This window comes from Natator depressus, chromosome 17, assembly GCF_965152275.1.
Source record: "Natator depressus isolate rNatDep1 chromosome 17, rNatDep2.hap1, whole genome shotgun sequence".
In the NCBI taxonomy this organism is placed as follows: Eukaryota; Metazoa; Chordata; order Testudines; family Cheloniidae; genus Natator; species Natator depressus.
In genome coordinates, this window is record NC_134250.1 from 19,691,010 (window position 1) to 19,716,885 (window position 25,876).

The 25,876-nt window shown below is 43.3% G+C and overlaps 2 protein-coding genes across 7 annotated transcripts in view; one reads left to right on the plus strand and one right to left on the minus strand.

Annotated features, from left to right (window-relative positions):
- On the minus strand, window positions 1–14,911 carry MDH2 (malate dehydrogenase 2). Its single transcript, XM_074974321.1, has 9 exons — window positions 14,753–14,911; window positions 10,511–10,679; window positions 8,098–8,181; window positions 6,203–6,312; window positions 5,314–5,439; window positions 4,558–4,635; window positions 2,395–2,494; window positions 1,564–1,715; window positions 1–144 (listed from the first exon to the last, which is right to left on the minus strand). The coding sequence occupies exons 1-9, from the start codon at window positions 14,816–14,818 to the stop codon at window positions 13–15; spliced, it is 1,017 nt and encodes a 338-aa protein (XP_074830422.1). The 5' UTR covers window positions 14,819–14,911; the 3' UTR covers window positions 1–12.
- STYXL1 (serine/threonine/tyrosine interacting like 1) overlaps window positions 14,823–25,876 on the plus strand; it is a 20,543-nt gene continuing 9,489 nt past the window's right edge. The window contains exons 1-8 of one of the 6 annotated variants that reach the window (XM_074974319.1): window positions 14,844–15,065; window positions 16,130–16,236; window positions 18,266–18,327; window positions 19,692–19,830; window positions 20,226–20,282; window positions 22,194–22,339; window positions 23,859–24,004; window positions 25,179–25,273. In XM_074974319.1, coding sequence (XP_074830420.1) covers window positions 14,968–15,065; window positions 16,130–16,236; window positions 18,266–18,327; window positions 19,692–19,830; window positions 20,226–20,282; window positions 22,194–22,339; window positions 23,859–24,004; window positions 25,179–25,273 — 850 coding nt within the window. In that variant the 5' untranslated portion in view covers window positions 14,844–14,967. Of the gene's footprint in view, window positions 15,066–15,110; window positions 15,142–16,129; window positions 16,237–18,265; window positions 18,328–19,691; window positions 19,831–20,225; window positions 20,283–22,193; window positions 22,340–23,858; window positions 24,005–25,178; window positions 25,274–25,876 lie in introns of those variants that run through there. The other 5 variants (XM_074974314.1, XM_074974318.1, XM_074974315.1 and 2 more) reach the window with 5 other exon arrangements.

The window sequence follows — 25,876 nt, forward strand, 5'->3', positions numbered from 1 at the left end:
CCTATCCGCTCTTCACTTCATGCTCTTCACAAACTCCTCTCCCTTCTTGATAGAAGCTTTCAGCTCAGTCATGGCCTCAGCTATCATCTTTTCTTCGTAAGGAGAGATCTTGCCAATACCTAGATTCTTCTCAATTCCATTTTTCTGACAGGGGAAGAAGGGTTTTTGGGTTACACAATCATTGCATTCTTTAGCAAGGAATAGCTTTCATATCTGTGCCTAGTTAGAGGGTTAAACTTGGGTTTAAAACCAAACTTCCTCCTCCTCCTCAGGTCTCTAGAACTGGTACATCTGCAGGAGAATCTCACAAAGCAGTTCAAACATAGCTCCTATATTTCAATATGAATTTCCTACCCACCAGTCAGGATGGGGGAAAAGAATGTATCCTGTCTAATTTTAGGACTGACTCCTTCCTGGAAGAGGAGCTGAAATACCAACTGCTCCTTTGGTGCTTTCATCCCTTCCCTTCAAGTGTTCCGTTTTCCTAAAGCCACACACTAGTCCAACAACCTGAAATTTACTCTGCAGGAAGACGACCATCACATACATTTTCACCAGTGGCTTCCAATGAATTTTCAAATCTCTTTGAAAGTTATCCTTCTAGCTTTCTAGATCCCAGAGAGTTTAGAGACTACCATCCTGTATCTGACCTGCTTGGCCCACTTATTTCACTCCAGTCTTTACTTCTGTCCACTCACCAGAGTGAGTACGATACTCTTTTGCTGTCCATAATTAATTCTTTTCCTCAAGGACTGAAACTCCCTTTTCTTTTTGTTGCCTCAAAAGCTTCTCTTCACATAGTCGACATAAAATAAACTACATTACTGTGTTTTAATGACACTATAAAACACTCTTAGGTCACTTCCAAAGGCCACAGCACAATCCTTAACCCAGCACCTGTACTGGCCATCAAACTGCAATTCCCGGACACCAGTAGAACTTTGAAAGCCTCAGTGTGACTTCCACACACACAGGAGTCAATGTGTAAAGGATTTATTTTAGTAGATTAAGTTAAGGTGACCAGACAACTGGGCTTTTATTGACATTTTGAAAGCTCTTCATAAATGGAGACACTACAACCTCCTATTTAGAGTGACTAGGAACCAAAAGTTCAGGCCAAGACGCTGATTTAAATTAGAGGACCTGGTTACCCAGTCAATTCAAATGCAGAACTAAAGACAGGAAGCAACTGAAACATGAAGTTTGCACTTGCCTGAGTAAGGAAGTTACTAAAATAACCAAGCCCTTCTTTTATTTAGTTTTGTTGAAACACCAGGAGCTCAAAAGCTATTGCAGATATTTCTTTAAAGTATTCCATAGTCCTTGACATTTTTAATGCGAAATTAAAATAGCTTTATGAGTTAAGGCACTGCCCAGTCAAACAAAAACATTAGAATATGATTATTAAAAGCCTGAACCAAGTATCCAAAGTGTTAAAATGCTTTCTGAACAAGTGTTGCATTAGCCAAGCAAGCTAATTCTGCAACACCATTCTGGCTTAATAAAGTACAATTTATTACATTAAACACATCAGTTAAAAGCACCACCGTCCAAGATACATACCCCAAGTAGCAAAGGTGTGGAGAAGTATGGGCACTCTGTTTCTTCCGATCTAACAAAGGAACATTCAATAACCCCTTCCTTTCCATTCATTGCATCCAGGACAGAAAAGACAAACCTGGCACCAGCATATGCCATAGATAAGGTGGCAGATCCTGTGCAAACAGAAGTCAGAACAAAAATATGAGAGATCCTAGTGGTATGGACTAATACACTTGTTATTAAACTTTACGCCCAATTGAGAAGCAGCTTTGCCTTTTACTGCACTATATATCAAAAGGAGCAGAATAAATTTTTCCTTTGTGACGTTCCTCTGCTTGTTTTTTCATATTTGCACTAGCTGGTCCTTACTTCCCTCTGTGCTGCAATGAGATAAGCAAGTTGTGTGTCTTTTTTAAATAAAGAGGAGCTGTATAGCAGAAGGGAGCAGTAAAGGACAAGAGTTGTGCTTAACTGTTCGTAATTAACAGTACACTTGTCAAGTCCAAGGGATGTCATAGCACAAGATCAAAAGCCCTGAATCGAACACTAAACAGTAACTTTTGGCCACTGGCATGCCATTTTAGTGGTATGTGTTTGACCCATTTAATTTGCTGGTGACGAGAGTTGTTGCACAGTAATAGATTCCATACAGTAGGTTACTGTTTAATCCCACCTTAAAGACTGAATTGCTTCTAAGCATGCCATTGGCAGCACTAACCCATTTGCACAGATTTGTAATAAAACACCAATGCATTACATTGCCCTGTAGTTTCCAGTCTATTCTGGAACAGAAGAGTACTGCTTGCCCTCGGAACTGGTCAAACAGACTCAAAACAGTTTCCAAGAACCAACCTGCTCCTGCTTTAGCTTTCACAACTTCAGTACCAGCCTCCTGAATTCTCCCCGTAAGCGTTTCCAATTGATCCTGAGGGAACTCCACTTTTGGTGTACACTAAAATGGAAAGGTAGCAGTTATCAGTAAATCTCAACTTTCTTTTGCATTCATTATAATGCTTTAGAGGCCTAAATACCCACACAGTATTTTTTATATTCCTATAGCAATTTTCATCAGCGCATAGTCAAAGTGCTTCAAAGCAGGCAGACACGTATCCCCATTTCCAAGATAGGCAGAGCCATTATGTAGAATGATCCAGTTGCCATCAGAGCCAACAGAGAAGCTCTCATTGACTATAAATAGAGCTAGATCACACCAAGTGATTTGCCCAAGGTCAAACTGCCACTTAATGGTAGAACTAGGAAGAGAACCCAGCAGATCCATCTTGCAGCCTCTTTCACCAGACAGACTCCCTTCAAGTAATGTGCATAGTAGGCTTTTGACTTCTCAAAGCTATACACTAATGCAGGCCTGCACAACTCGTAAAGCAGCAAGGGCCATATTACTCCAAAGAAAAACAGCTAAGGGCCGAAACCCCCTAGCCCCGCGGAAATACCTTCCCCCGCAAACCACCCGCCCCGCGGAAACAAACCCTCCTTCCCCAGCGCCACCCCGCTGGGTGTGAGGGGGTGCAGGGGGCAGGGCAGGGGGCTGAGTGTGTGTGTGGGGGTGCAGGACTGAGGGCAGGGGGGGCGTGAGGGGGTGCAGGGGGCTGGGGAGGGGGCTGGGTGTGTATGAGGGGAGTGCAGGGGTCAGGGTGGGCTGGGGTTATGGGGGTGCTCACGGCAGGGGATGGAGGGGATATGCCCTGATTCCAGCCCCTTTCCCCAAGGCCACGCTCCCTCCTCTTCTCCTCCTCCTCCCCAGAGCAGGGAGTGTACTGAGGTTCCCCCCCCCCCGCTCCTGCCGCCACTGCCCGCTCAGCTCGTCATCCCCCCACCCTCCCCGGCTCACCTCCTCACCCCCCACCGCCTGCTCACCTCCTCAGCCCCCCTCCCCCGCCGCCAGCTCACCTGCCCCCTAGCCACTGGCCTCTTCACCACCCCGCCCGCCTGCCAGCCAGCCATTGGCTTGCCCCACCCTGCCGCTTGCCTACTCACCCCCCGCGGGCCGCACAGTGAGACCACGGGGGCCGCATGTTGTGCGGGCCTGAGTCACTAATGGTTTCCACACCTCTAGCTCAGGGGATTACCTCAAGGAAAGGTCTCTGGATACACACTGCTGAGAACCTCGTCTGCTGCTGGTGTTTACAAGGATTGTGAACACTTAAAGTCCTCTGTTCTACTACGGCATCATCTACACCAACCATTAACAAATGTGCTCCCCGCATTGCTAAAATAATCTTTTCCAGTCATGTTGGCACCCACCCCTTTACTAGTTTCCTCCTTTTACTACATCAAACTCAAGATCCTGGACCTTCCCTTCCTAGCTCCATATAATCACACTCCTCACTTACACTTGAGCATAATTCCTCCCATTCCCAGCCCTCTCTCCTTACTGTTCCCCATCATATCTTGTTAGCACTCATCTATCACACATCTCTTATCCTTGCAACAACCCACTTCCAGGATTCCTTCCTTCCCTTTTTTCAAAGTCTTGTGTTTCAGGCACAGGACTGGGAGTCAGATGTGGGTTTTCTTCTCATTGCTGCCCAAAGACTCCCAGTACAACCCTCGGCCGTTCATTTCATCTCTGCGCTTCAGTTACTGACATTTCTCAGAGGTGGATGCCGCTTAACTCATTTACGGTTGTGAAGGGTACACAACACAGTGAATGTCACAAATGCAGGTACTAATGATCTCTCTCAGCTCTCTTCCCTAAGCAGATGTGCCACGCTCTTTTCTATCTTAGACTAAAAGCTCCTTGAGGAAAAGGGTCTTACTCTCAAATGCCACATAAGTTTATGGCGATTTAAAAGTCAGAGGAATTTTAGGTTTAGGACTTTGGAAGTGTGCAGAATAAATTTCCAATCGTACAGCACAGTCCCTTGTGAATGAGCCCACACAGATAGCTGGAAAGAGACATCAGCAACAGCATTTCAGATTAACACTAATGCAATATTGAATGGGAGCAGGGGAAGAAAGAACATTTCCATACATTGGGTATTTACTGTAACATACCTGAGAGATCAGAGGGATGATAGTCTTCCCTGCATGGCCACCAATAACGGGAACGTTTACTCGAGCTGGATCTAAGCCCTGCAGGAAAACTCATGGCTTTAGCAATTATTTTTAAAAGCGTCTGGGCAAGAAAAGCAGTATGCCTTCAGACAGTGTGCCCTTCTATCCTGGACATTTAATCAGACACCTGCAACGTAATGCTACATGGTGTAGAAGAATGCAAGCGGTTTAAAGTCTAGTCATGTTCTGAAGAATGAATTAAAACCACATCATAGAAATCTATGTTTGTTATCCCAGTGAACTTACTCTCACTAGGCTTTTATAAATGAACTGAAAGGCTACAAACTCCACCTGGCGTATGAAAATCAAGCTGTTCTCCCACGAGAAAACATCCTGCAACAAGTCTGTTGCTCAGTGGGGCATGTCAGAAACCAGCTGACTCTTCCACAGTTGCATTGGACTCTAGCACTAGCAGGAGTGAAAATGCCACTGTCAGTAAGGTAAACGTGTGGCTCAGACTCAAGCTGCAGCTATGAAATTCTCTTCTGACGACAACTGCACTGTGAAGGACAGAGACCCTATCCTTAGACTATCCAAAGACTGGAAATAGTAAAACATGTCCCCTCATCCTCCAGTTCTTGGGGAATCTGAGACCACTTGGCTCTGTTTACTCATGATTTATGACAGAGCATTGCTAACATGAATGATAAAGGTTAATAGCGACAAATCTATTGAAGCAGGAAGATTACAACCTACCTTTAGTTCAGCCACAAAAGTATTTGCTCTGACAATGTCCAGTGTGGTAACACCAAAGATTCTGTTTGGATTATAAACCCCATGCTTCTTAAAAAGTTCAGAGGTTATTGGGATGGTAGAATTTACCTATAATTGAAAAGCAGGTAGGCATGCATTACCCCACTAATACTTTTTGGTAGCTCTTAAGTTTTAACAGACTTACAAACCCTTACCAGGTAAATATCAAACAAACTAATAGTTACAAAACTGAGCTTTTGTTTAGAGAAAAATATAAACAGATCTCACTAACATGGTAGAGTGAGCCTCTTTACCATACCTATGATGTCATTTCTACTGTACCATCACAATTTTATTACACAAGCAAGCTGACAGTAGTGCTCAAATACCTCTGTACATACTAGTGTGCAGTTTTCCTGTGTTAAATGCATTCAGCAAACAAAAATTTATTCAAAGTCTTTGTCGATAACTAAACTGAAGAGCAGAACTCAGACTGGCTGAAATAACGCTTCAGCAAGCCTGGATTAAGATGCTCACTGGTTCATTCATGTTATGAAAGGCTGCATGTTAAAGAACCAAAGCTTCTAAGCAAACTAATTTACTGGTAGACACAAATCCTGTGTAGCTGTCTCTTGTGGGTGTACTGCATGCTATTGGTTTAGGACTGCTATACCATTTTATACCTATGGAACTGGTTATATTCACAGGACTTAAACATGAACTTGGAAATCTAGCTCTAGCCAATTTGTTTTCAGTCACAACAAGATTGGAAAATGTGTTAATAAGGGTGGTACTACATTAATTCTTGGCTTGATAATACAGTCAGTTAACTAACGCTGCTAGTCCCTTGGCTTCGTTATGTATTCAGACTCTCCCAGATATTAACGTTTACCGGGTTAGCAATAATGCAGATCATGGCTTCTGGACAGTGCTTGGCACAGGCAGACGTCAAATTCGCAACAATGGTAGCGTTGGTATTGAACAGGTCATCACGGGTCATACCTGGGAATCAACAAATTGAATATCATTCCAGAAGTTAACTAAGTTGTTCCCATTACAGTGGTTAGAAATGTGAGCACATCCTACCCCATCATAACACCAGGAGGGATCAGTGTTGTATTAGACCCCACCGAATTCTTTCCTACTTCTCCTGGCTGGAGACTCTCCACTTCTGAGAAGGCAATTCATGTCCTCCAAGGCTAGTGTCAAGGTTATCCCTTACAACTAGCTTCTGCTAGTAAGACACTTAGGCCTGGTAAACACTTAAAAGTTAGGTCAACATAGCTACACTGGTCAGGGGTGTGAAAAGTCCACACTCCTGACCGATGTAGCTATGCCAACCTAACTCCCAGCATAGATGGCTTGGACAGATGGTATTCCGACAGCAATGGAAAAATCCATTCTACTAGTGCAGGTTGTCTCTACACTACAGGGTTATGTCAGTATAGCTACGACAATGTAGTTCTGCTGGTAATCTCCACAGTGTAGACATATCCTACACGTCTCACTCCTCAAATATGCTTGACTACCTACTGGCCTGGGGAGCAGGTGCCACAGGTCATAACCCTGGTGATCTAGACAGCAGCCTAATGTATTACTATCGCCACATCAGTCCGGACAAATACCAGTAGGGGCAATCATTCAAAGAACAGTGCACAGAGTAGGGGCAGGTGCACAGTGTTTACCCCATTTTACGTGTCCAGGTACTTAAAAGGCCCTTATCACTGTAGTATCTTGTCATTAACTGTCAAATATGGATACTCTGCTCATTGTAGGGGTGCCACAGTCCTCTCTGTGAAGGCCAAAAGTATAACTGGGTTAAAAAAAGAATTAGATAAGTTCCTGGAGGATAGGTCCATCAATGGCTATTAGCCAAGATGGTAACAGAACGAAACCCCATGCCCTGGGTGCCATTAATCCTCTGACTGCCAGAAGCTAGGACTGGACAACAGGGGATGGATCACTCAATATTTGCCCTGTTCTTTTCGTTCCCTCTGAAGCATCTGGCACTGGCCACTGTCAGAACACAGGGTAACTGGCTAGATGGACCATTGATCGGACCCAGTATGGCCATTCTTATGTTCTTCCACACTATTGGTTACATTCCTAACACAATAGTTTAAGAACAAGATTTAGAGTCAAGAAGTCTGGATTTATATAGCAGAGCTGGGAAATAGACTCCCTGTATGACCTTAGGAACAAAAAAAAACCAAACACCAACAAACAAAAAGCAATTTCCACTCATTTGTAAAATTCAGGTAATACATCACAAGGGTGTTGTGAAGCTTCATTAATATTTGTACAGTTCTCAGATCCTCAGAAGGGACAGTAGTATAAAAGTGTCAGTACTACATTAATTTTATACTCCCAAGATTGGTCTCTAGTCCCAGTTAACAGCAGGATAAAATGAAGTTTTGTTCCTGGAACGTCCATCAAAACTACTTTCAGCATGAAGCCTTTATGGGCTTTTCTATGATGCTTATAACTCTAGCATGAGTGCCTCATATATTCAATAATTCATTAAATACTTGCCTACCTTGCAGGTGTGTATCTCCCTTTTACAGATGAGGAACCAGGAAACAGAAAGATTGTCTAATGTCTCACAGGAATTCTATGGCACAGCCAGAAACAGACCCCAAATGTCAGAGTCCATCCAATGCTCTAAGCCCAAGATGATCTTCTGAGGGACTTGCAGACTCAAGACATAAGTAATGGTGTAGCATTTCAGGCCTTACCACAATAATCCAAACATTTTAGAGTGCTACGTTCAATAAAATTAAGACCTACCTGGTTTTCTAGGGACTCCTGCAGGAATAACTACAACTTCACAGCCCTTCAAACAGTCTGGCAACTGCTCAGATCCAATAAAACCTGCAATGGAAGATCCAGGTAACTATGCGGTTACTGTTCCAGTGAAAGATTAAACTGTCCAAATCAAATTTAGTAGTGTATGAAACTGTATGTTTAAGGATATCCCTGTTAATTTTTAATGTAGCCTTCACCTTCTTCAATATTAATTTCATCCCTTAGAATGAGAATGGCTAAGTTTTACTAGAGGGACTCAAACAATCTAATATGCAAATACCTCTGTCCTCAGAAGAAATGTTTGTAATTATATTCCATGAATCAAAACAAATCCCTATGCCTCCTATCAAGCACCAAGCAAAACTTTCTCTTTTGATAACAGACCCTATAAATAAAATGGAAACCAGAAGAGTAAATCGATCATAAAAGTTTAGATAGAATTTTTCTTTGCGATTGCCTATACCAAGCCACATCCTTGGGAGATGCATTCTAGAAGTGTAGATTCAGACAGGCTCTCTCAAAGAGCTCCTATGGTAACCAGTTTTTCCTACAAAGTTCTGAGTTTATGGAAGTAAGAAAATACAGCTGCTAGCTAAAGTCTATGATCAAACGTCTCAATTTTTACTGAACTTATTCTGGTAGCCAGTGTGAACTTTCACATTAACCAGAATTTTTTTTTTTTTTTTTGTCCACTGAAAAACTAAGAAAAAGTAGCTAAAGATCATAGAATCATAGAATATCAGGGTTGGAAGGGACCCCAGAAGGTCATCTAGTCCAACCCCCTGCTCGAAGCAGGACCAATTCCCAGTTAAATCATCCCAGCCAGGGCTTTGTCAAGCCTGACCTTAAAAACCTCTAAGGAAGGAGATTCTACCACCTCCCTAGGTAACGCATTCCAGTGTTTCACCACCCTCTTAGTGAAAAAGTTTTTCCTAATATCCAATCTAAACCTCCCCCATTGCAACTTGAGACCATTACTCCTTGTTCTGTCATCTGCTACCATTGAGAACAGTCTAGAGCCATCCTCTTTGGAACCCCCTTTCAGGTAGTTGAAAGCAGCTATCAAATCCCCCCCTCATTCTTCTCTTCTGCAGACTAAACAATCCCAGCTCCCTCAGCCTCTCCTCATAAGTCATGTGCTCTAGACCCCTAATCATTTTTGTTGCCCTTCGCTGGACTCTCTCCAATTTATCCACATCCTTCTTGTAGTGTGGGGCCCAAAACTGGACACAGTACTCCAGATGAGGCCTCACCAGTGTCGAATAGAGGGGAACGATCACGTCCCTCGATCTGCTCGCTATGCCCCTACTTATACATCCCAAAATGCCATTGGCCTTCTTGGCAACAAGGGCACACTGTTGACTCATATCCAGCTTCTCGTCCACTGTCACCCCTAGGTCCTTTTCTGCAGAACTGCTGCCTAGCCATTCGGTCCCTAGTCTGTAGCGGTGCATTGGATTCTTCCATCCTAAGTGCAGGACCCTGCACTATCCTTATTGAACCTCATCAGATTTCTTTTGGCCCAATCCTCCAATTTGTCTAGGTCCTTCTGTATCCTATCCCTCCCCTCCAGCGTATCTACCACTCCTCCCAGTTTAGTATCATCCGCAAATTTGCTGAGAGTGCAATCCACACCATCCTCCAGATCATTTATGAAGATATTGAACAAAACCGGCCCCAGGACCGACCCCTGGGGCACTCCACTTGACACCGCCTGCCAACTAGACATGGAGCCATTGATCACTACCCGTTGAGCCCGACAATCTAGCCAGCTTTCTACCCACCTTATAGTGCATTCATCTAGCCCATACTTCCTTAACTTGCTGACAAGAATACTGTGGGAGACCGTGTCAAAAGCTTTGCTAAAGTCAAGAAACAATACATCCACTGCTTTCCCTTCATCCACAGAACCAGTAATCTCATCATAAAAGGCGATTAGATTAGTCAGGCATGACCTTCCCTTGGTGAACCCATGCTGACTGTTCCTGATCACTTTCCTCTCATGTAAGTGCTTCAGGATTGATTCTTTGAGGACCTGCTCCATGATTTTTCCAGGGACTGAGGTGAGGCTGACTGGCCTGTAGTTCCCAGGATCCTCCTTCTTCCCTTTTTTAAAGATTGTTTGATTGATTTTTAAAGATGTTCTGACCATCTCAGCAGCAGCTGATCTATTTAACTAAATCTTGTTCTGAGAAGTTATTTGGAGAAATAAGCCATTTCCAGTTTTAGTTTCAAGTTAACAGGAATTTAATTTATAAAGGACAAGTAGTTCCCCACTTCATATACAGTAATATTGGTGTGTAGCCTACACGTAACACATTTAAGAATCATTTCAAGCTAGGACCGTTGTGCGCACAGTAACGTGCCTCAGATAATTTACAATGACTTACGATACCTTTGACATTGGCTCTTGTCTCAATGTGGCTGAGGTCAGCTGCAACGCCAGGGGTGTGAGCAATATCATATAGGCTGAGGTGGCTCACTAAGGGGCTATTCTTCAGTAGAAGGGAAAGAGGTTGGCCAATCCCTCCAGAGGCACCAAGCACTGCCACTTTAGCATTGCTCTGAGGAGAAAAGAAAGGAGGACACAGATGGTTTTTAGTAGTTCCTCAGTAATGGCTTTGGAGCCTTCATCAAACTTTTTTGCTACTGATTTTTGAAGAGCTCTATTTGTCTAAGTTTAGTTTTGTTTTAAACCAGACAGTGGGCAAACTGGATTCAAAACTAAATTCTTATGGAAGACAATTTCTTAAAGGGAATATCAGTAGCAAGTCTTTGGAGAGACCAGACAAACATTTAAGAGATGCATGCTTCTTCAAAGCTGGATTCTTTTCAGTAAGGAAAGGTAATCAAATAAACAATTGTCTCTCAATTTGGAGATTCCCTCCCCCAACATGGCAAATGCCATCCAGAACTCTGCTAGGAGTAGTGCCCTACCAAATTCATGACCATGAAAAAAACAACCGTGAATCTGGTCTTTCGTGTGCTTTTACCCTATACTATACAGATTTGACGGGAGAAGACTAACATTTCTCAAATTGGGGAACCCCCCCCACACACCCACACAACACTCCTACAATAACAACACTGTGAAATTTCACATTTAAATACCTGAAATCGTTACATTTATGGTTTTTAAATTCCCATGGCCATGAAATTGACCAAAATGGACTGAATTTGGTAGGGCCCTAGCTATGGGTCTACCTTCTGGTTTTGTAGGGAAACACAATTCTGTGGCTATTCCAGTTTTAGTTCTCAATATTAGAAGAAAGAATCTGCTTTCCTCCTAAGCTAGCTGAGTGAGTGACCATGCTGCAGGACGTTCCAGCTACTTATTCGATTAGCAGCTGATGAGTTGTATCTTGAGCTGCTGCATCTCCACTGCATTACTAGCTCTAGTGTTAGCAGCATTTGGGCTTCAACCCACCCTCCATAACAGGCCAGCTAGCTCTAGCTTAAAGCACCACAATCGAAATAGATGCGTTTGCGGACAGGAGTTGCATTAGGGGCAAAACTTGAGTTATAGTTCAAGTTAACAATGCAGTGAAGAAAAATCCTGAAATGTGGCTGCTAAATTCATGTGTTCGCAAACAAGCGGTGCATCACTTTTGCTACTGGAGTGGCAGGAACCACTTAACTGCAGTGTTAAAATGGCATGGTCCGGTGAATCATTATGAAGCCTCTATCCTCTACAATAGATTGCTAGTTGATGAAACCCAACTCACGTAACTAAACTGCCATCTGACAGCACTAGATCAGGATGAAGACACACTGGTAGAGCAGTGAGAGAGAACACTCGTATGGCCTTGCTGTACCATCTTGTGTGACTAGAGGACCTTTACTATGCCTGATTGACAATTTTGAGCCTTTAACAAGCAGTACATGAACACACAAAGGTATGCTCCTAACCAGCTATCAGGTTGCATGGGTTAGCATAAAAGCGGAGTGCAAGTCTTTGAATAGATTTCTTGAATGAGTGTGCTTAGCGCTACTGCTTGAAAACAGAAATTTGAATTATACAGAAGATACTATTTTAGTAGTTCGCTCTTGCCATGCAGAATTCTGCTCTTAGTTCCTGATTAAGAACTCTATCCACTTAGATTGCAAAGAGTGAATATACATTAATACTTATTGTTTAGACTAGGTTACCTGCTGCATTTTTCAGAGGTAGTTTCTGACTCGTAAAAGGGCTGCCGAAAACAAAGTTTTGCATTCTCACCTCTGCACTGCCTCATGTTCATATTTTTAGAAGGAAAACTAAATGCAGTTGAAGTTTAATAGAAGAAAGTTTATTTTACTGATAGAATTATCTTGCTAAGGAACATTGGAATCAGTGCCCCTTTAAAATGAATGTACTGACTCAGTACATAAATAATATAGCTTTAATGACTAATGTTTAAAGCTGGGATTTTCAAATGGGCCTAAAGGAATTGGGAGCCCAAATCCCACTAAGAATCAATGGGAATTGGGCCCCTGAACTCTTCAATCCCTTTGAAAAATCTGTTTAAGTGGCTCTATCTTTAAAGGGGGAAGACTATATCACTGTGACAAAACAGTAATTAGACTATTTATCAAAACGTGGATTCTCTTTGGCAGTAATCCAACCTGCTTGTTACTGGAGAAAGTAAAATTCTGCATAAATGCTCTCTCCCACAGAGATCAAAATCTAGCAATGGTCATAGGCAGTGTACTGCTATGAAGTGACCAATGAACCTCAAGTCTGCATTGTTTGAAATCACACTTAGGGTAAGAAGTCTTATACATCTCTTAAATGACTTGAAGTCATGAGAAAATTAATAGGCAGTGAGTTCATTTCTAAGTATGTCTGAATGTTTCTATTAGTCGTCCCCCTTTACACAATCACCTTTATATTCTCTTGCGATTAAGACATAGTCCTCTTAAATGAACACTTCACCACTGAGAAATTATTTACTTAAGATAGAAGGCAATAGAATGCTAGCCTTCCCCCCATACCAAAGACCAAATTTCATACATAAATTGACTTAAACAGATTTAATCGGCAGCCTCCACCCTTAATTCCCATCATTACTTTGAAACAATTCGATACTTATGTTCAGGAAAGGATTGATGTAATCAATACCAATCTACCTCTCAGCTCCATTAAATGTTGTCAATACTTAGTTGCCACACACCTGCTGATTACCAGCTACATCTGACCAATAAGAGACCATTTCTGTCCTGATCAGAAGTGAATAGCCAAAAGGATAGAGAAGCAGAATGGCATGTTTATTTTGTGGCCCAGTGTCACAAAATTAATACCTTCAACTATTTGTGTTGCTGGACACCTAAAGATGCCCAATATGCCCCATCTTTCACTCCAGTATTTCAGGGTTGCTACCCCATGTCTAGCCTGTTTTGTTGTTTGTAGTAACTATTTAACAGGCGATCCAACTTAAATAAGGTAATACCTGGTTGCACTGTTGTTGCAGCCATGCTGGTCCCAGAATATCAGCAAGACAAGGTGAGTGAGGTAATATTTTTTTATTGCAGCAACTTCTGTTGATGACAGAGAAACTTTTGAGCCACACAGCGGTTTACTGGACCACAGTTGGTCCAATAAAATGTATTACCTCATCCACCTTGTCTCTCAAGTTAATATTCATCATTCAAACGTAAGCGTTAAATTTAACAAGCAGCGTGTAACTCCGTAACTGACTACACGTGCCATGGGCATAGTAGAGTTAAACTGAAAAGACCCCATTTCAACACATCTGATTTGTCCCACAGGAGACAGGCGGGAGAGCACACACCTGAGGTAGGCTCGACATAGGATACGAACGGGAGAAAAGCAACAAGGAAGCATGGGAAGAAGGACAGCAAAAAAGGATGAGCAAGACCAAAGAGGCGATGGAAGGACTGTCAAGAAGCATTTGAAAAGAAAAATGCCTGACGCCTAAAACCTACAAGCTCAGGACAGGGGCCGCAAGGCGTGGGGAAGAATCGCTGGCACCTGCGACCCCGTGTAAAGGGGAAGGGGGGTGGAGAAGCGACTGGTTGATCTCGGGGGAGCGTGGCCTCGCAGCAAGTCAAAGACAGTCAGGGCTGGGATGTGCGGTGTGACCTTGGGGAAGTCACACCCCGGGCTGCGCCTCAATTCCCCCCCATCTGGAGAGGGGGAGGGGGCTGCCCTACAGCCAAGGCTCCCAGGTGGGGCTGCCTGGCCGAAGGGGGGTGCTCGTGGTGGAAGGCCCCGCGCGGGGACCTCCCCCCATTTTACCCCAAGCAGTCGGGTTCCGGGGGGGGCAGGGACTGAAGAGCAGCGCGGCGACGCTCCCCTTGCGCAGAGCAAAGCGCAGCCCGCCCGCGGAGGGGAGCGCGCGGGACACCGCAGAGCCGGGGGGAGGGGGGAAGCGTGCGGGGCAGCGCGGGGGCAGGGGGCGCGCGGGGCGGCGCAGAGCCGGGGCCGGGGATCGGAGCGGAGGAGAGCGCGTGGGGCAGCGCGGGAGCGGAGCGCGCGGGGCGGCGCAGAGCCTGGGGGGGGTGGGGAGCGGAGCGCGCGGGGCAGCGCGGGAGCGGGGGGAGGGAAGCGGAGCGCGCGGGGCCGGGGAGGTAGCGCGGGACCCCGGCCGGGGGGCGCGGGGCAGGCCTCGGGCTCGAGCCCGGGCCCGGCCGGTACCTGGGCAGAGGTGGCGATCCCCCTGCGGAGCGCGGCGGCGGGGCCGCTGAGGCGGGAGAGCAGCATGACGGGCCCGGGACGGTGACTCCAACGACCTCCACCACAGGCAGCACCGCGAGATCACCTCCGCCCCCGCGACTCCGGCCTCCGGGCAACGCGAGAGAGCCACCCCGAAGCCCCGCGAGATTTGCCGCTCAAGGCGCGCCCGGGCGAGAATGCGCCCACCAAAGAATCGCGAGAGCCGGGCAAGGGGTGGTCCCCAACTGACGTCAGCCTTGGTTACGGCCGAGCGTCGCTGCGTAGCAACCAAAAGGTGAGCTGGGAGTGGGGCCGGGCCCAGGGCTTTGAAGACCCCGCCTGAGCTAGCGCGATCTGGACAGTCATAATGGGTACCACAGGGGGCACAGCTGCAGGGGCCGCGGGTGTCATGACAACAGACCTCCATGGGTGCCATGGCAGCAAATGCCACAGGTGCCATGGCAACGGATGCCACAGGTGTCATGGTAATAAATCTCCATGGGTGCCATGGCAACGGATGCCACAGGTGTGATAGGTGCCATGGCAACTGATGCCATAGCAACAGACACCCTGGGTACTACTGCTACACACTCCATGGAAGTGGCATTGAACAGAGTACTATTTTGTATTAATTGAAATTTGATGTCATATATTTTTACAAAATATAAAGAGAAACTCCAAGGGGATGGTGGGCGGGGAAGGTTGGATCTGGTCAGAGGAAGATCTCAGGCTTTTCAGTCTCCCGTTGCCAGCAGGAGTGGTGTCTGTCTATTCTGTTTCCTAACAACACAGACACCTGGGAAACACATGTTTCTAAATTACTGAGAAATAAATTGTTAATGACTATGGCCCCAATCCTATGAAATGCTGAGCTCCTACATCTGCCGGTGGAGTCAGCCTCAGCACCACTCAGTCCCTAAATATAGAAATACTGAACATGGATTTTTTTCTCCAAGAAAACAATTTTAAGAAATGTTTCAGAGTAGCAGTTGTGTTAGTCTGTATGATTTTAGGCAATAGGATCTCCTTGTTCATTTCATATCTGAGTGAAGTGCACAGGTTTGGATGCTCTGTACAATGTACATCATATTCCATTTTTATATTTCACTATTTAAATTAGATTTTTTTAGATTGAATTCTGACCTATATTTTAAAAAGTCTGATCTTGCAGTTCTCATGGAGCAAATATCCCTTATGAAGGCAAGGATTTAAGGACTCAAGCTTGGGCTCAAAGCGATTGTTTTCATTCATAGATGAGCTGGGATGAATAAAAAGTAAATTCTTCATGTTAGCTTGGTTATTTTGCAATAACTCACTTTTTAAGAATGTATTGACTCTTTAATTATTATTTCCATCCAGTAAAATGGCAGGGTTGGTTCTCTGTGAGCCCATAGAGCTTTACAACATCTTGAACCAGTCCACGAAGCTCTCCAGGTTAACTGAGCCTAACTATCTCTGTTTACTGGGTAAGCTAATGAGAGTGTTGATATGTATTTTTGTTGTGCAATTTGTCATACAGGTCAATCTTTTGTTTAATTATTGGGGCTAGATTGTTGGAAAACTTTGTATATGCTTTGGGAGTGACCCAACTGCCATAAAAGTCAGTGAAAAGATGCCTATTAACTGTAATGGGAGTTGAATCAGGCCCTTTGTAGAATGAGTGTACAAGGTTCAGGGCAACAGGGATAGGTCTCTCATTCCTGTTTGAACCATTAGTATCATATGATTGTATGGTGCCCAGAGGTCTTTGTGAGTCACTGTGATTTTATGTATAGCAGTTAGTATTTTACTTTGTAGCTGCATCTTTTATTAGAATTTGGGAGACCTATTTATCTTCGGCTATGTCTTCACTACAAATATAGATGTGTTTTACAGTGAGATAATTATTTGGAGATAAGCATCTCAATGTGAAAGCCTAGGTGAGACAAGACACAGGAATTGACTTGTGTCCACTAGGATTTCACATTGAGGTGGCTTTCTCAGAATAGGTGTCTTAATGTAATAAATATACCTTTATTTGCAGTGCAGACATAGCCTTAGAAGAGGCACTATTGTCTTGAGGACTGAGCATGTGTCTGGAATCCGGGAAAATGCTGAGTCCACTGCTTGCTCTGCTGCTGTCCACTTAATCTCTCTGGACTAAATTTAGAAATGGTGTAAATGAAAGTGTTAATTGCGTGCCTTTAAGTAGGTGTAACTTACTTGCTGTGGGGGGTGGAAGAAAGGGGTATAACAGGAAAAGCAAGTAACAGGAAAGCAGACACCTCCGGCTTTGTTGCCGATTTGTATTATTTGCTTTCTCTGACACACCACTCTCCAGTCCCACCCCATCAGCATGTAAATTACACCACGTTAAACACCCTTAAGTCACCTTAGAATCATAAAATATCAGGGTTGGAAGGGATCTCAGGAGGTCATCTCGTCCAGCCCCTTGCTCAAAGGGGGACCAATTCCCGATTTTTGGCCCAGATCCCTAAATGGCCCCCACAAGGCTTGAACTCACAACCTTGGGTTTAGCAGGCCAAAGCTAAAACCACTGAGTTATCCCTCGTGAACCTTACCTGTGTGTAACTTACAACACCTTTTATATCATCTCTGAATTGGCTCTCAGTCAATTTCCCCTCAGTCAAATGGTGATAATGGGCCAAATTCATACCTGGCATAAATCCATTTAATTACACCTGGGATTAATTTTGCCTGCTAATATTGCCTTCCTCACAGAGTTGTTGGGAGGAATAATTAGTTAATGTTTGAACGATGCTTTGAACATATGAAGTGCTATATAAATGTTAATGAGAGTTATATTATTTTATAATAGGAACTACTGATTAATTTAGGAATTTTTCATGGACATTGTTTTAATGTTGCCATATTATAAAAGTGGTCACATTAAAATGGCACCTACATACTCTACACACTTGCTCTCTGGGTGCGTTCCATCATATCTATTTAATGTAATAACAAAATAAATTGTAACTATTATTTGGGTTAGCACAGTAGAGGAATAGAGTTATGGGAGAAATTGCTGGATTCTGGTCTGGCTTTTGCATCATCAGTAGAATTGTTTGCTAAATTCCAGTTGCAGCACCAAATTCTGCTCTGTATTACATTTATGCAATCTCCATGCAAGGACTGCAGACTTTGATCCTGCAGAATCTTTGGTCCTGCAGAAAACTGCAGAATTTCAATGATGAAATATGAGAAGGAAATAATGCAGCTTGATTTTCAGATCCCAGGTTAAATTCATAAAGTTGACATCTTGAAAAAATATTGTTTTGCTTGCAAACGGAGACATTTAATCTGAAAGTCAATAGGCACAATAAACATGGAATCCCATGAAGAAATGTTTACAATCTGTATTTCGGTGATGGGTATCTAGTTGTAAGATTTGTAGAGCTCTTTGCAATCTAAACTGCCATTGGCTTCATTAGGAGCAGGATTCTGTCTTGAAGACACTATGTAAGCCATTCACACAATCTTCGTTGTTATTTTCAGATGCCCGTACAAAGCGTGAGTACAATGAAAGCCATGTGATTACAGCAAGAAGGGTTAAACAGGTAAGTTGTGGTTTCAAGTGGGTTTGTCATTCATGTGTGCTGTCCATGACCTTCTGTTCTGGTTGGGGGGAGAGGGGTACACTAATGAGCATATCACCTGGTCAGTGTCACCAAAAGGGCTCCAGGGAGCTGACAGCAAGCTAAAGCTGCCCCTCCTCCAGAAAGTAGCAGTGCAAACACCACTTAGGCTTCTCAGGGGGGTATCTTTCTCAGGCACAGCAGCCCTTGCTGTCATGGGAAGAGAACACTTTTGTATCCCTGTGTTCCAGCAGGGGTGAATGCTCTGGATCATTAATGAGACACACACACTAATGAGTCTAGGATTTAGCATTTAGCAGTGAGATAGAATTAGCCGAAAAGGATGAGGAACTCCCCTGCCTGATTCTGGAATGTTTAATTTATCCCACAAGAGTTGATGCAGATTAGGGTAGAAAAGAGGGGAAGTGAGATTATAGTAGCCTAGAGAAGGGAGACATTGAAATTGAATATCAGGAAGAATATTCCAGCAATAAGAGCTATTACACTGCCAAGTTGTCCAACAAAGGGCTGAGGGGAAACCCTCATTGCTTGAGATGTCTAGCATTAGAGAGGACAAAGCATTCAAAAATCTACTGTATTGGCAGGTAAGCCGACAAAGTGACCTTCTAGGTATTTTCCATCTCTAACTTCTGGGATTCACCTAAAGGAGTTAGATACACAAGTTCCATTAATGGGAACTGTGCTTCTAACTCCCTTAGGTGGCTTTGCAAATCACAGCCTTAAGTGCCTTCACTGGTAAACATCACTGCATTCAATAAAAATTACAGGTGAAGATTTCAAGAAAATAGGAACAGTTGAGCTGGTCTAAAATAGTTCCATGGTGACCATTGCAGTGATAAATAAATACTGCAGGGCTGGAGGCTGGTAACTTAGGGGGAAACACATTCAGAGATCTGGGGGGAAAAGCTGATGCTCAGAGGACAGGATGAAACAAAGGGGTGACTCTGAGGAGGCCACACTGTCCACTGCTTTGCATTTACAGCTGTGCAATGTAGATGTAAATCGCTACCATTCTGAAGTAGTTATACCCACTTTACATTGGTGTAAATGATTGCTCAGGGTGAAAGGCAACAGTGAATCAGGAATGAGTTGGTGTAACTTACATCTTCTTGCAGTTCCTCGGCATATAAGTTACACGCCACCTTAGCTCTCCCATAGACTTAGACCCAGACCCACTTGCTGACATGTAAATTACATCACTTCTGAATTCTGCCCACTTTCTTCAAACTAAGGTAAAATAGTAATTTGGAAGAAATTGCTAGGGATAGTTCCATGAGGAAAAATGCAGTCCCCGTCCTAATAAGATTCTTTTGTGGTTTTGCTAGAATCCTATGGGGGAATATCTGGTACCTGAATCAGTTGAGCTGGAGTGTGTCAAATATTGTGTCGTGTATGATGGCAAAACCAGCTTTTTGGATGATACCTATTATGATGATTATGAGGAGAAGGAGAAGGATGAAAAGGGTATGTTTACTGGCTAGCAAGAGATTCTTACTACAGCTCACAGCTCAGCTGTATTCTGTTCTCTTCTATCAAGCTCACCACCTTGGTATGTGAATGCCTCTCATTCCTCATTTGCCTTTGTTAACTTACTGCTATTTCAAATAACGTGACAAGAATATTTAAGTGCACAGCCTTTATTTTGGTAAATACCATCAATAAGCCTCTGTCCGGCATAATGTTTCACATGTTCTATTCTAGGCTTTCTAAACCCAGATTTTCTTTCATGGTCCCTGGGTCTAGGCTGGCTCCTCTTCTAATATGTGTGAACCCTTCACTTTCAAAATTATTTCAGTGGAAAATAGGCTATTTTTCCCAGTTCAACTGGGGTTGAGTTTGTTTATTTATTGCTTTTTTAGGGACTAAAGCTGCCTCAGAGACCTCAAGATCTAAATCCAGTTCTTCATGTTCACAAAGTGAGTTCTTTCTTTTTGTTAGTAAGCTCAGGATAAAAAAAAAGAAGAATTTGCATTATCATAGTAACAAAAATAGGACTTACCTTTAATGAGAGTAGTAATTAGATGAAGTTCTGTGGCAAATGCTTAGGTCTGGAAACCCAGAGAATAAAATGCAGATCGTGGCACTGATAGCTTTGTGCATCCATTGAGTTCATTTAAAGATACCAGGAAACACTGAAATTATTTTTTCCCAAATGGCAGATTACCTTTTAGACCCTGAACTTGTAGTGACATGGCAGCTCATTGCAGAATCACAGCCCTGGCTTCTAGATCTCCCCTGCCCCCCGTTATCCAGTGTTGCGATAACAGTTCTAGTTAGCATAGAAGTATTTTGCAAATACAGATGTTTTTAAGAGGATATGATCCACTTTGTGCACATTTCATCTTGTTTCAGGCATTAGTTTGAAAGTGACAAAGCTAAGAAAGTTGACATTTCAACTGCTAATTTCTTAAAAGTACCTTTGTGAATTCTGAAAAGCCAGCTAGTTGCTATTTTCTGGATAAACTTTTCCAGAAAACCTAACGAAAGGCTTGGCTACGCATGCAGCAGCACAGTGTGGTTTTTCACACCCCTGAACGATGTCAGTATCCTGGCCTAATTTCCTAGTGTAGACCAGGCCTAAGAAGTGAACAAACCCGTACCTTGCCTTTGGTATATGCTCCAGTCAGAGCTTTAGGCCTTGATTCTGCAATGGCCTGTCTGCTCAGAGGTCATTGTGGAATAAAAGGCTTAGGGCTCCCATTCTGTACAGGAAAATCATTGGGCCTAGATGTTCAAAAGTGACGAACCATTTGGAGTGCTTCAACTTGAGACTCCTTAAAGAGAGATTTTCAGAGAGCGGGTGCTCGGCACTTTCTGAAATTCAGATACCTTTATGGTGTCTCAACTTGGGCACCCCAGAATTGGTACACTAAATCATTAGGCACTGGAAAATGTAAAGCCTTCATCTTTGCATCAAGCTCATTGATTTTTTTTCTTCTGTATCTGTGGTACGTTGTTCTAAACATGTAATTTGATTTGAAATGGTCTGATTGAGACTCCTGTTCTAAATCTAAGAGCCAATCCTACAGACATTTATGTACATGCATAACTTGCTCACAGGAATAGTCTCATTAGGTACACACTAAAATGGGACCTTATTTCAGAGTTTTATTGCAGAGAAAATCATCTCCAATGAGACATGAAAAATGGAATGCGATGGAGAACCAGAATCAGATTTCCATTGTGCTAAGTTAACTGCTTCTAAAGTAGATACAGCTGAAGGCAATCAGAGATGAGTCTGGGGAGGAAAACATCCTACATCCCCCATTTTTAGCCCCACTAGGGGTCAGGTTAAGATCAAAGATGGGAAAATTTCCCAAGGCACGTCCCTGTGTCCCCTCTGCCTTTTGTTTGGTGGCATAACGAGGCAAAGAAAAAGCCACCCCAAGAACCAGGAATATTATTTAGTTTTAAAATAGCAGTACTTCCCTGCAGTGTACCTCACTGCAGGGGATCCACAGAGAATAACAGGAGTTAAAATAATACCTGGACCTATGACAGGAGCAAGAGAAAGAAAAACATGTTCCCCACAGGAAAAAAAAAGTGACAATAGAAAAAGAGGTTCGCAGGGAATGTCAGAAACATCCCCAGTGGCTTCCTTACAGCAGCAGTGGCTGGAGAGTGATTGTAGCTTTTAATCCTGCTCTCTCAAGGTTCTTCAGACATCAGGGTGAAATCCTGGCCCCACTGAAGCCAAAGGGAGTTTTGTCACTGATGTCAGTAGGGTCGGGATTTCACTCCAAGTACTCAGGGCCTGTTGGAAATAACCCTCTCTCGCATCTGATTCCCTGCAGCAACCGTGTATAATAGCTTTTCCATGTCTTTAGATGCTGAGGTAGGGGCTGCCATCCAGTGTGCCAGAGTCTTAGAGCAATTAACCCGACACCCTGTCCGCATCCTGAAAGGAGGGTATGAGCGCTTCACTGCGTGCTACCATTTCTTGAGGACTCAGAAGATATTCTGGATGCCTCAGGTGAGATTATTGGAAAGAAGGACCAGGCTTTCATGCTATAAACAGAATTTTTCTATGTACATTCAACTAATTCCAGTGAATTCCCTAGTAATAATTAAAGGGACACTGTCAATCTGCTGTCTAGTCAATTTTAAAAAAGGAGTCAAAAGTCATTTCAAGTAATACCCTTGCCCCTGAGTCCCTCTGCTAATTTTTGTTCTTTTACAACCACAAGTATCTATTTTTCTCTCCCTGATGTTGTGGGGAAAAACTCACAAAAACAATAGGGGAAACTGACTAACCAGAAAGTGCGGTTAGATTAAACAAATCTCTTTCAGTTATCGTCATCTGAGATGTTATAACAATAGCAGGTAAACATGTTTGGCGGAAATTGTGACTGTTGTTTTTTTTTTTAAATGATAGTATGTCTTTAATAACTTCTTACATGCAATGGCTTTCATCCCAAAGGATCACAAAGCAAATGGATACATTTTTTTCAGTATTGACTCAGGGAGAAAAGGGCCACCTATTGAGTCACTTATATTATTTCCAGCAGCGTTCTCTTATCCAAATATTAACCTGACTGGAGCCTGCTTAGGCATGAGAGATAAGCATCCCACTTTAACATCTAGGGCAAGGCTTAAAAAAAAATAAAAGGTAGTGACACGTCACTGCAACATGTCTTTTCTTTCTGTTACTTCTTCTATTTCACACAAGCTGTGTAATAAGTTGCTGGCCTGTGCAGTGCTCCAGTGCCATGTGCTGGCTTAATAAGGTGGCTTTTGAGTGATCTGCAAAGGAGAAAATTAATTGTTTTTGTGCCCTTTTTTGCTTCTTTATGATGCCTGACACTCCATCTACCTCAATTCTCACGGCAGTTACAGTTAGATACAGCATTCCCCTATCTGCCTTCTCTAAACTATCGTTCAGTGCAGCTTTGTGCTGTCAAACAGCTATTGTGTCTCACCCTAGTGAGGGCTGCATTTTTGCACAGTCACTACTCAACTCTCTTCCCTTCCACCCTTGGCATGGCTACAGAATTTTGTCCTTAGCCTTCATGCTGCCCAAATAGTAGGCTGCTAAGCTATGCTCAGAATTGTTCATGCTCTGGTAGAAGCGATGAGTTGGAGTTGTGTTATGCAGTCACTCTACACCTGCCAGTCCCATTTGGCAAGTGGTTTCATTTGGCATTGGACCAAAAAATTAATAAACCCTAATTAATCTGAGGCACTAGTGTCCTTCCCTACATTACAAAGGACATAGTTTATCTCTTATTCTTTTTTTTATTCCAGCAGGGCCACATTGGCAGCGACCATGTTAATTTCATTGACTGAGTCTAGAGATAACTTCTGATCTTCAGAATATCTGTCTGATTAAATGAATGTACCCCATTTCTGTTTGAATGTAGGTGTAGAACATTAACTTAGCACTGGTTCATTTCTTCTCAGGATTCAGATTTAAGAACTTTCCAAACTAAGATTAAGGCAAATAGATATACAGTTCTTTCAACTGCATTGATCCTTTTGTTTCTCTTGTGCAGGAACTGGATGCTCTTCAGCCATACCCTGTAGAGATATTGCCCGGTCAGTTATATATGGGAGATTGCAGACAGGCCTGTGACCAACAGATTCAGAAGGATCTGAAAATCAAAGCACAAGTCAACATCTCAGAGGAGATTGCAACACTGTAAGTCAAATGGTCCAGTTAGATTTGCATCGAAGCTGCATGTTAGGAAACCTTCCAGGAACCTTGTGAGATACTCATTCAGTCAGAGTAGGATGGTGATTAGAAGTAGTGGGATAAACTTAAAGCTATTTAATTCTTGTTCTTCTGACTTCTCTGCTATAGAGGTTGCAAAGCAATGACTCATTACTGCATCAGCCTACCGTAACTCAGAAGAAGTGAGACTATGTAGAGCAAGAATGGGATCTTTAGCACTGGGACCCAGATCCTCAGAGGTACCTAATCTGGGCCTAGGAGTTCACCACTTAGCACCAATCCTCACAATGAGCCTAATGCTAAATTTTGAAACAACATTTAAGAGGAAAACTTACAAACCAACATGCTTTAAAATGTAATTCATTTATCGTTTGTGTGATTTCTCTTACTTCTTTTTCTGTATTTGTCAATGACTGAAGCTATTTGACTAGCCACTCAAGTCAGAGGGCGAGTGATATTAAAACTACAGCTCGATACAGCCAAAAACCCAGTGACAGTTTGCAAGGATGTGACCAGCATGAAGCGAGTGAGGAAGAATATAGCTTTCTGCCTGGTTACATCTGCACAGCCAGTTTTACTAATAACCAAGCATTTCTTGTGTATCTGGCTCCAAAGAGAACCCTCAAAAATCTCAGAGAACTCTCAGCTCTGAGTCACTGCTCATTACATGAAATGCATCTGCATAGCTTAAAAATTCCTCTTCATTGTTTTGCAGCCTTTTCTCAGTGAGATGAGATACCTTGTAAGGTGTATAACACCTTATAAAAGAAACCACATGGAGCAGCATCTGTGTATGTTAATTATATATTTAGGAAACTCCTAAAACATGTCTGACATGAAAGAACACTTGCTTTCAGCTATCTGCCTTCATCAGGCTCCCAGGTAGAACATACTATAGGGTCATGTTAATACATAAATACCAACACAGTTTAGGGTGGCTGACTGATAATGGAACTATTGGTTATGCACCTAATGCAGCCTCAGTGTCTTACTCACCCTTCCTTACTATGCTGATGACAATGAAAAGTTATTACTCATGGAAATGCAAATAAAATATTACTGATTTGCCCCAGGCAAGTAGAATTTGGCAGAGCTACTTTATTGGCCTGTTTAACATCTCTCCTGTGCACTCCCTTTCCAGTTTCACAGATGAAAGTAAAACACTTCATGTGTCTGTGGCAGATTCCCCCGACGCAGATCTTTTTTCCTTTTTCCCCACCATTTGTCACTTCATAGGTGAGTGGTTTCTGATCTACAACTATCAAGTGTGCACACTGTTCCTTTGAGTGTGGAGGTTCGTAGTTTTAACCCCTAGAAACATGGTCTCAACAGCCACCGCTCACTGGAGGTGTTCAGTCCATTTACTGGTGTGATGGGTTCCCCCACTCTCGGGGTGCCGCCTGGAACTGGGGTACCACTGAGCCTGCCTGACCCACCAGCCTGGACTCCCTTTTTACCCTGTAACGTTGTGACAAGTTGCTAAGCTCTCAAAGCTTGCTATTTCACCAGCATACACACAGGTAGGGATACACTCAGGTGAAGCACTACGCACACAGGTTCTTTAACCAGCCCCTGCATGGGAAGGCAAAGCTAAGGCACCTCCCAGTTCCTAAGGCATGCACCCCGCTCTAGAGGGTAAACCCAAAATTATACCATCTTGCGGTGCACAGAGAACTGTATAGCATAAGCTAATGAAATTCACGCCCTCCCTCAAAGTGGAAGGCATATACACAGCTTTCTGCCCCAAGTTATGATTTCCACACACTGGTTTTAGACAAAACAAAAACAAGTTTATTAACTACAAAACATCGTTATTAAGTGATCATAAGGGATAGCAAA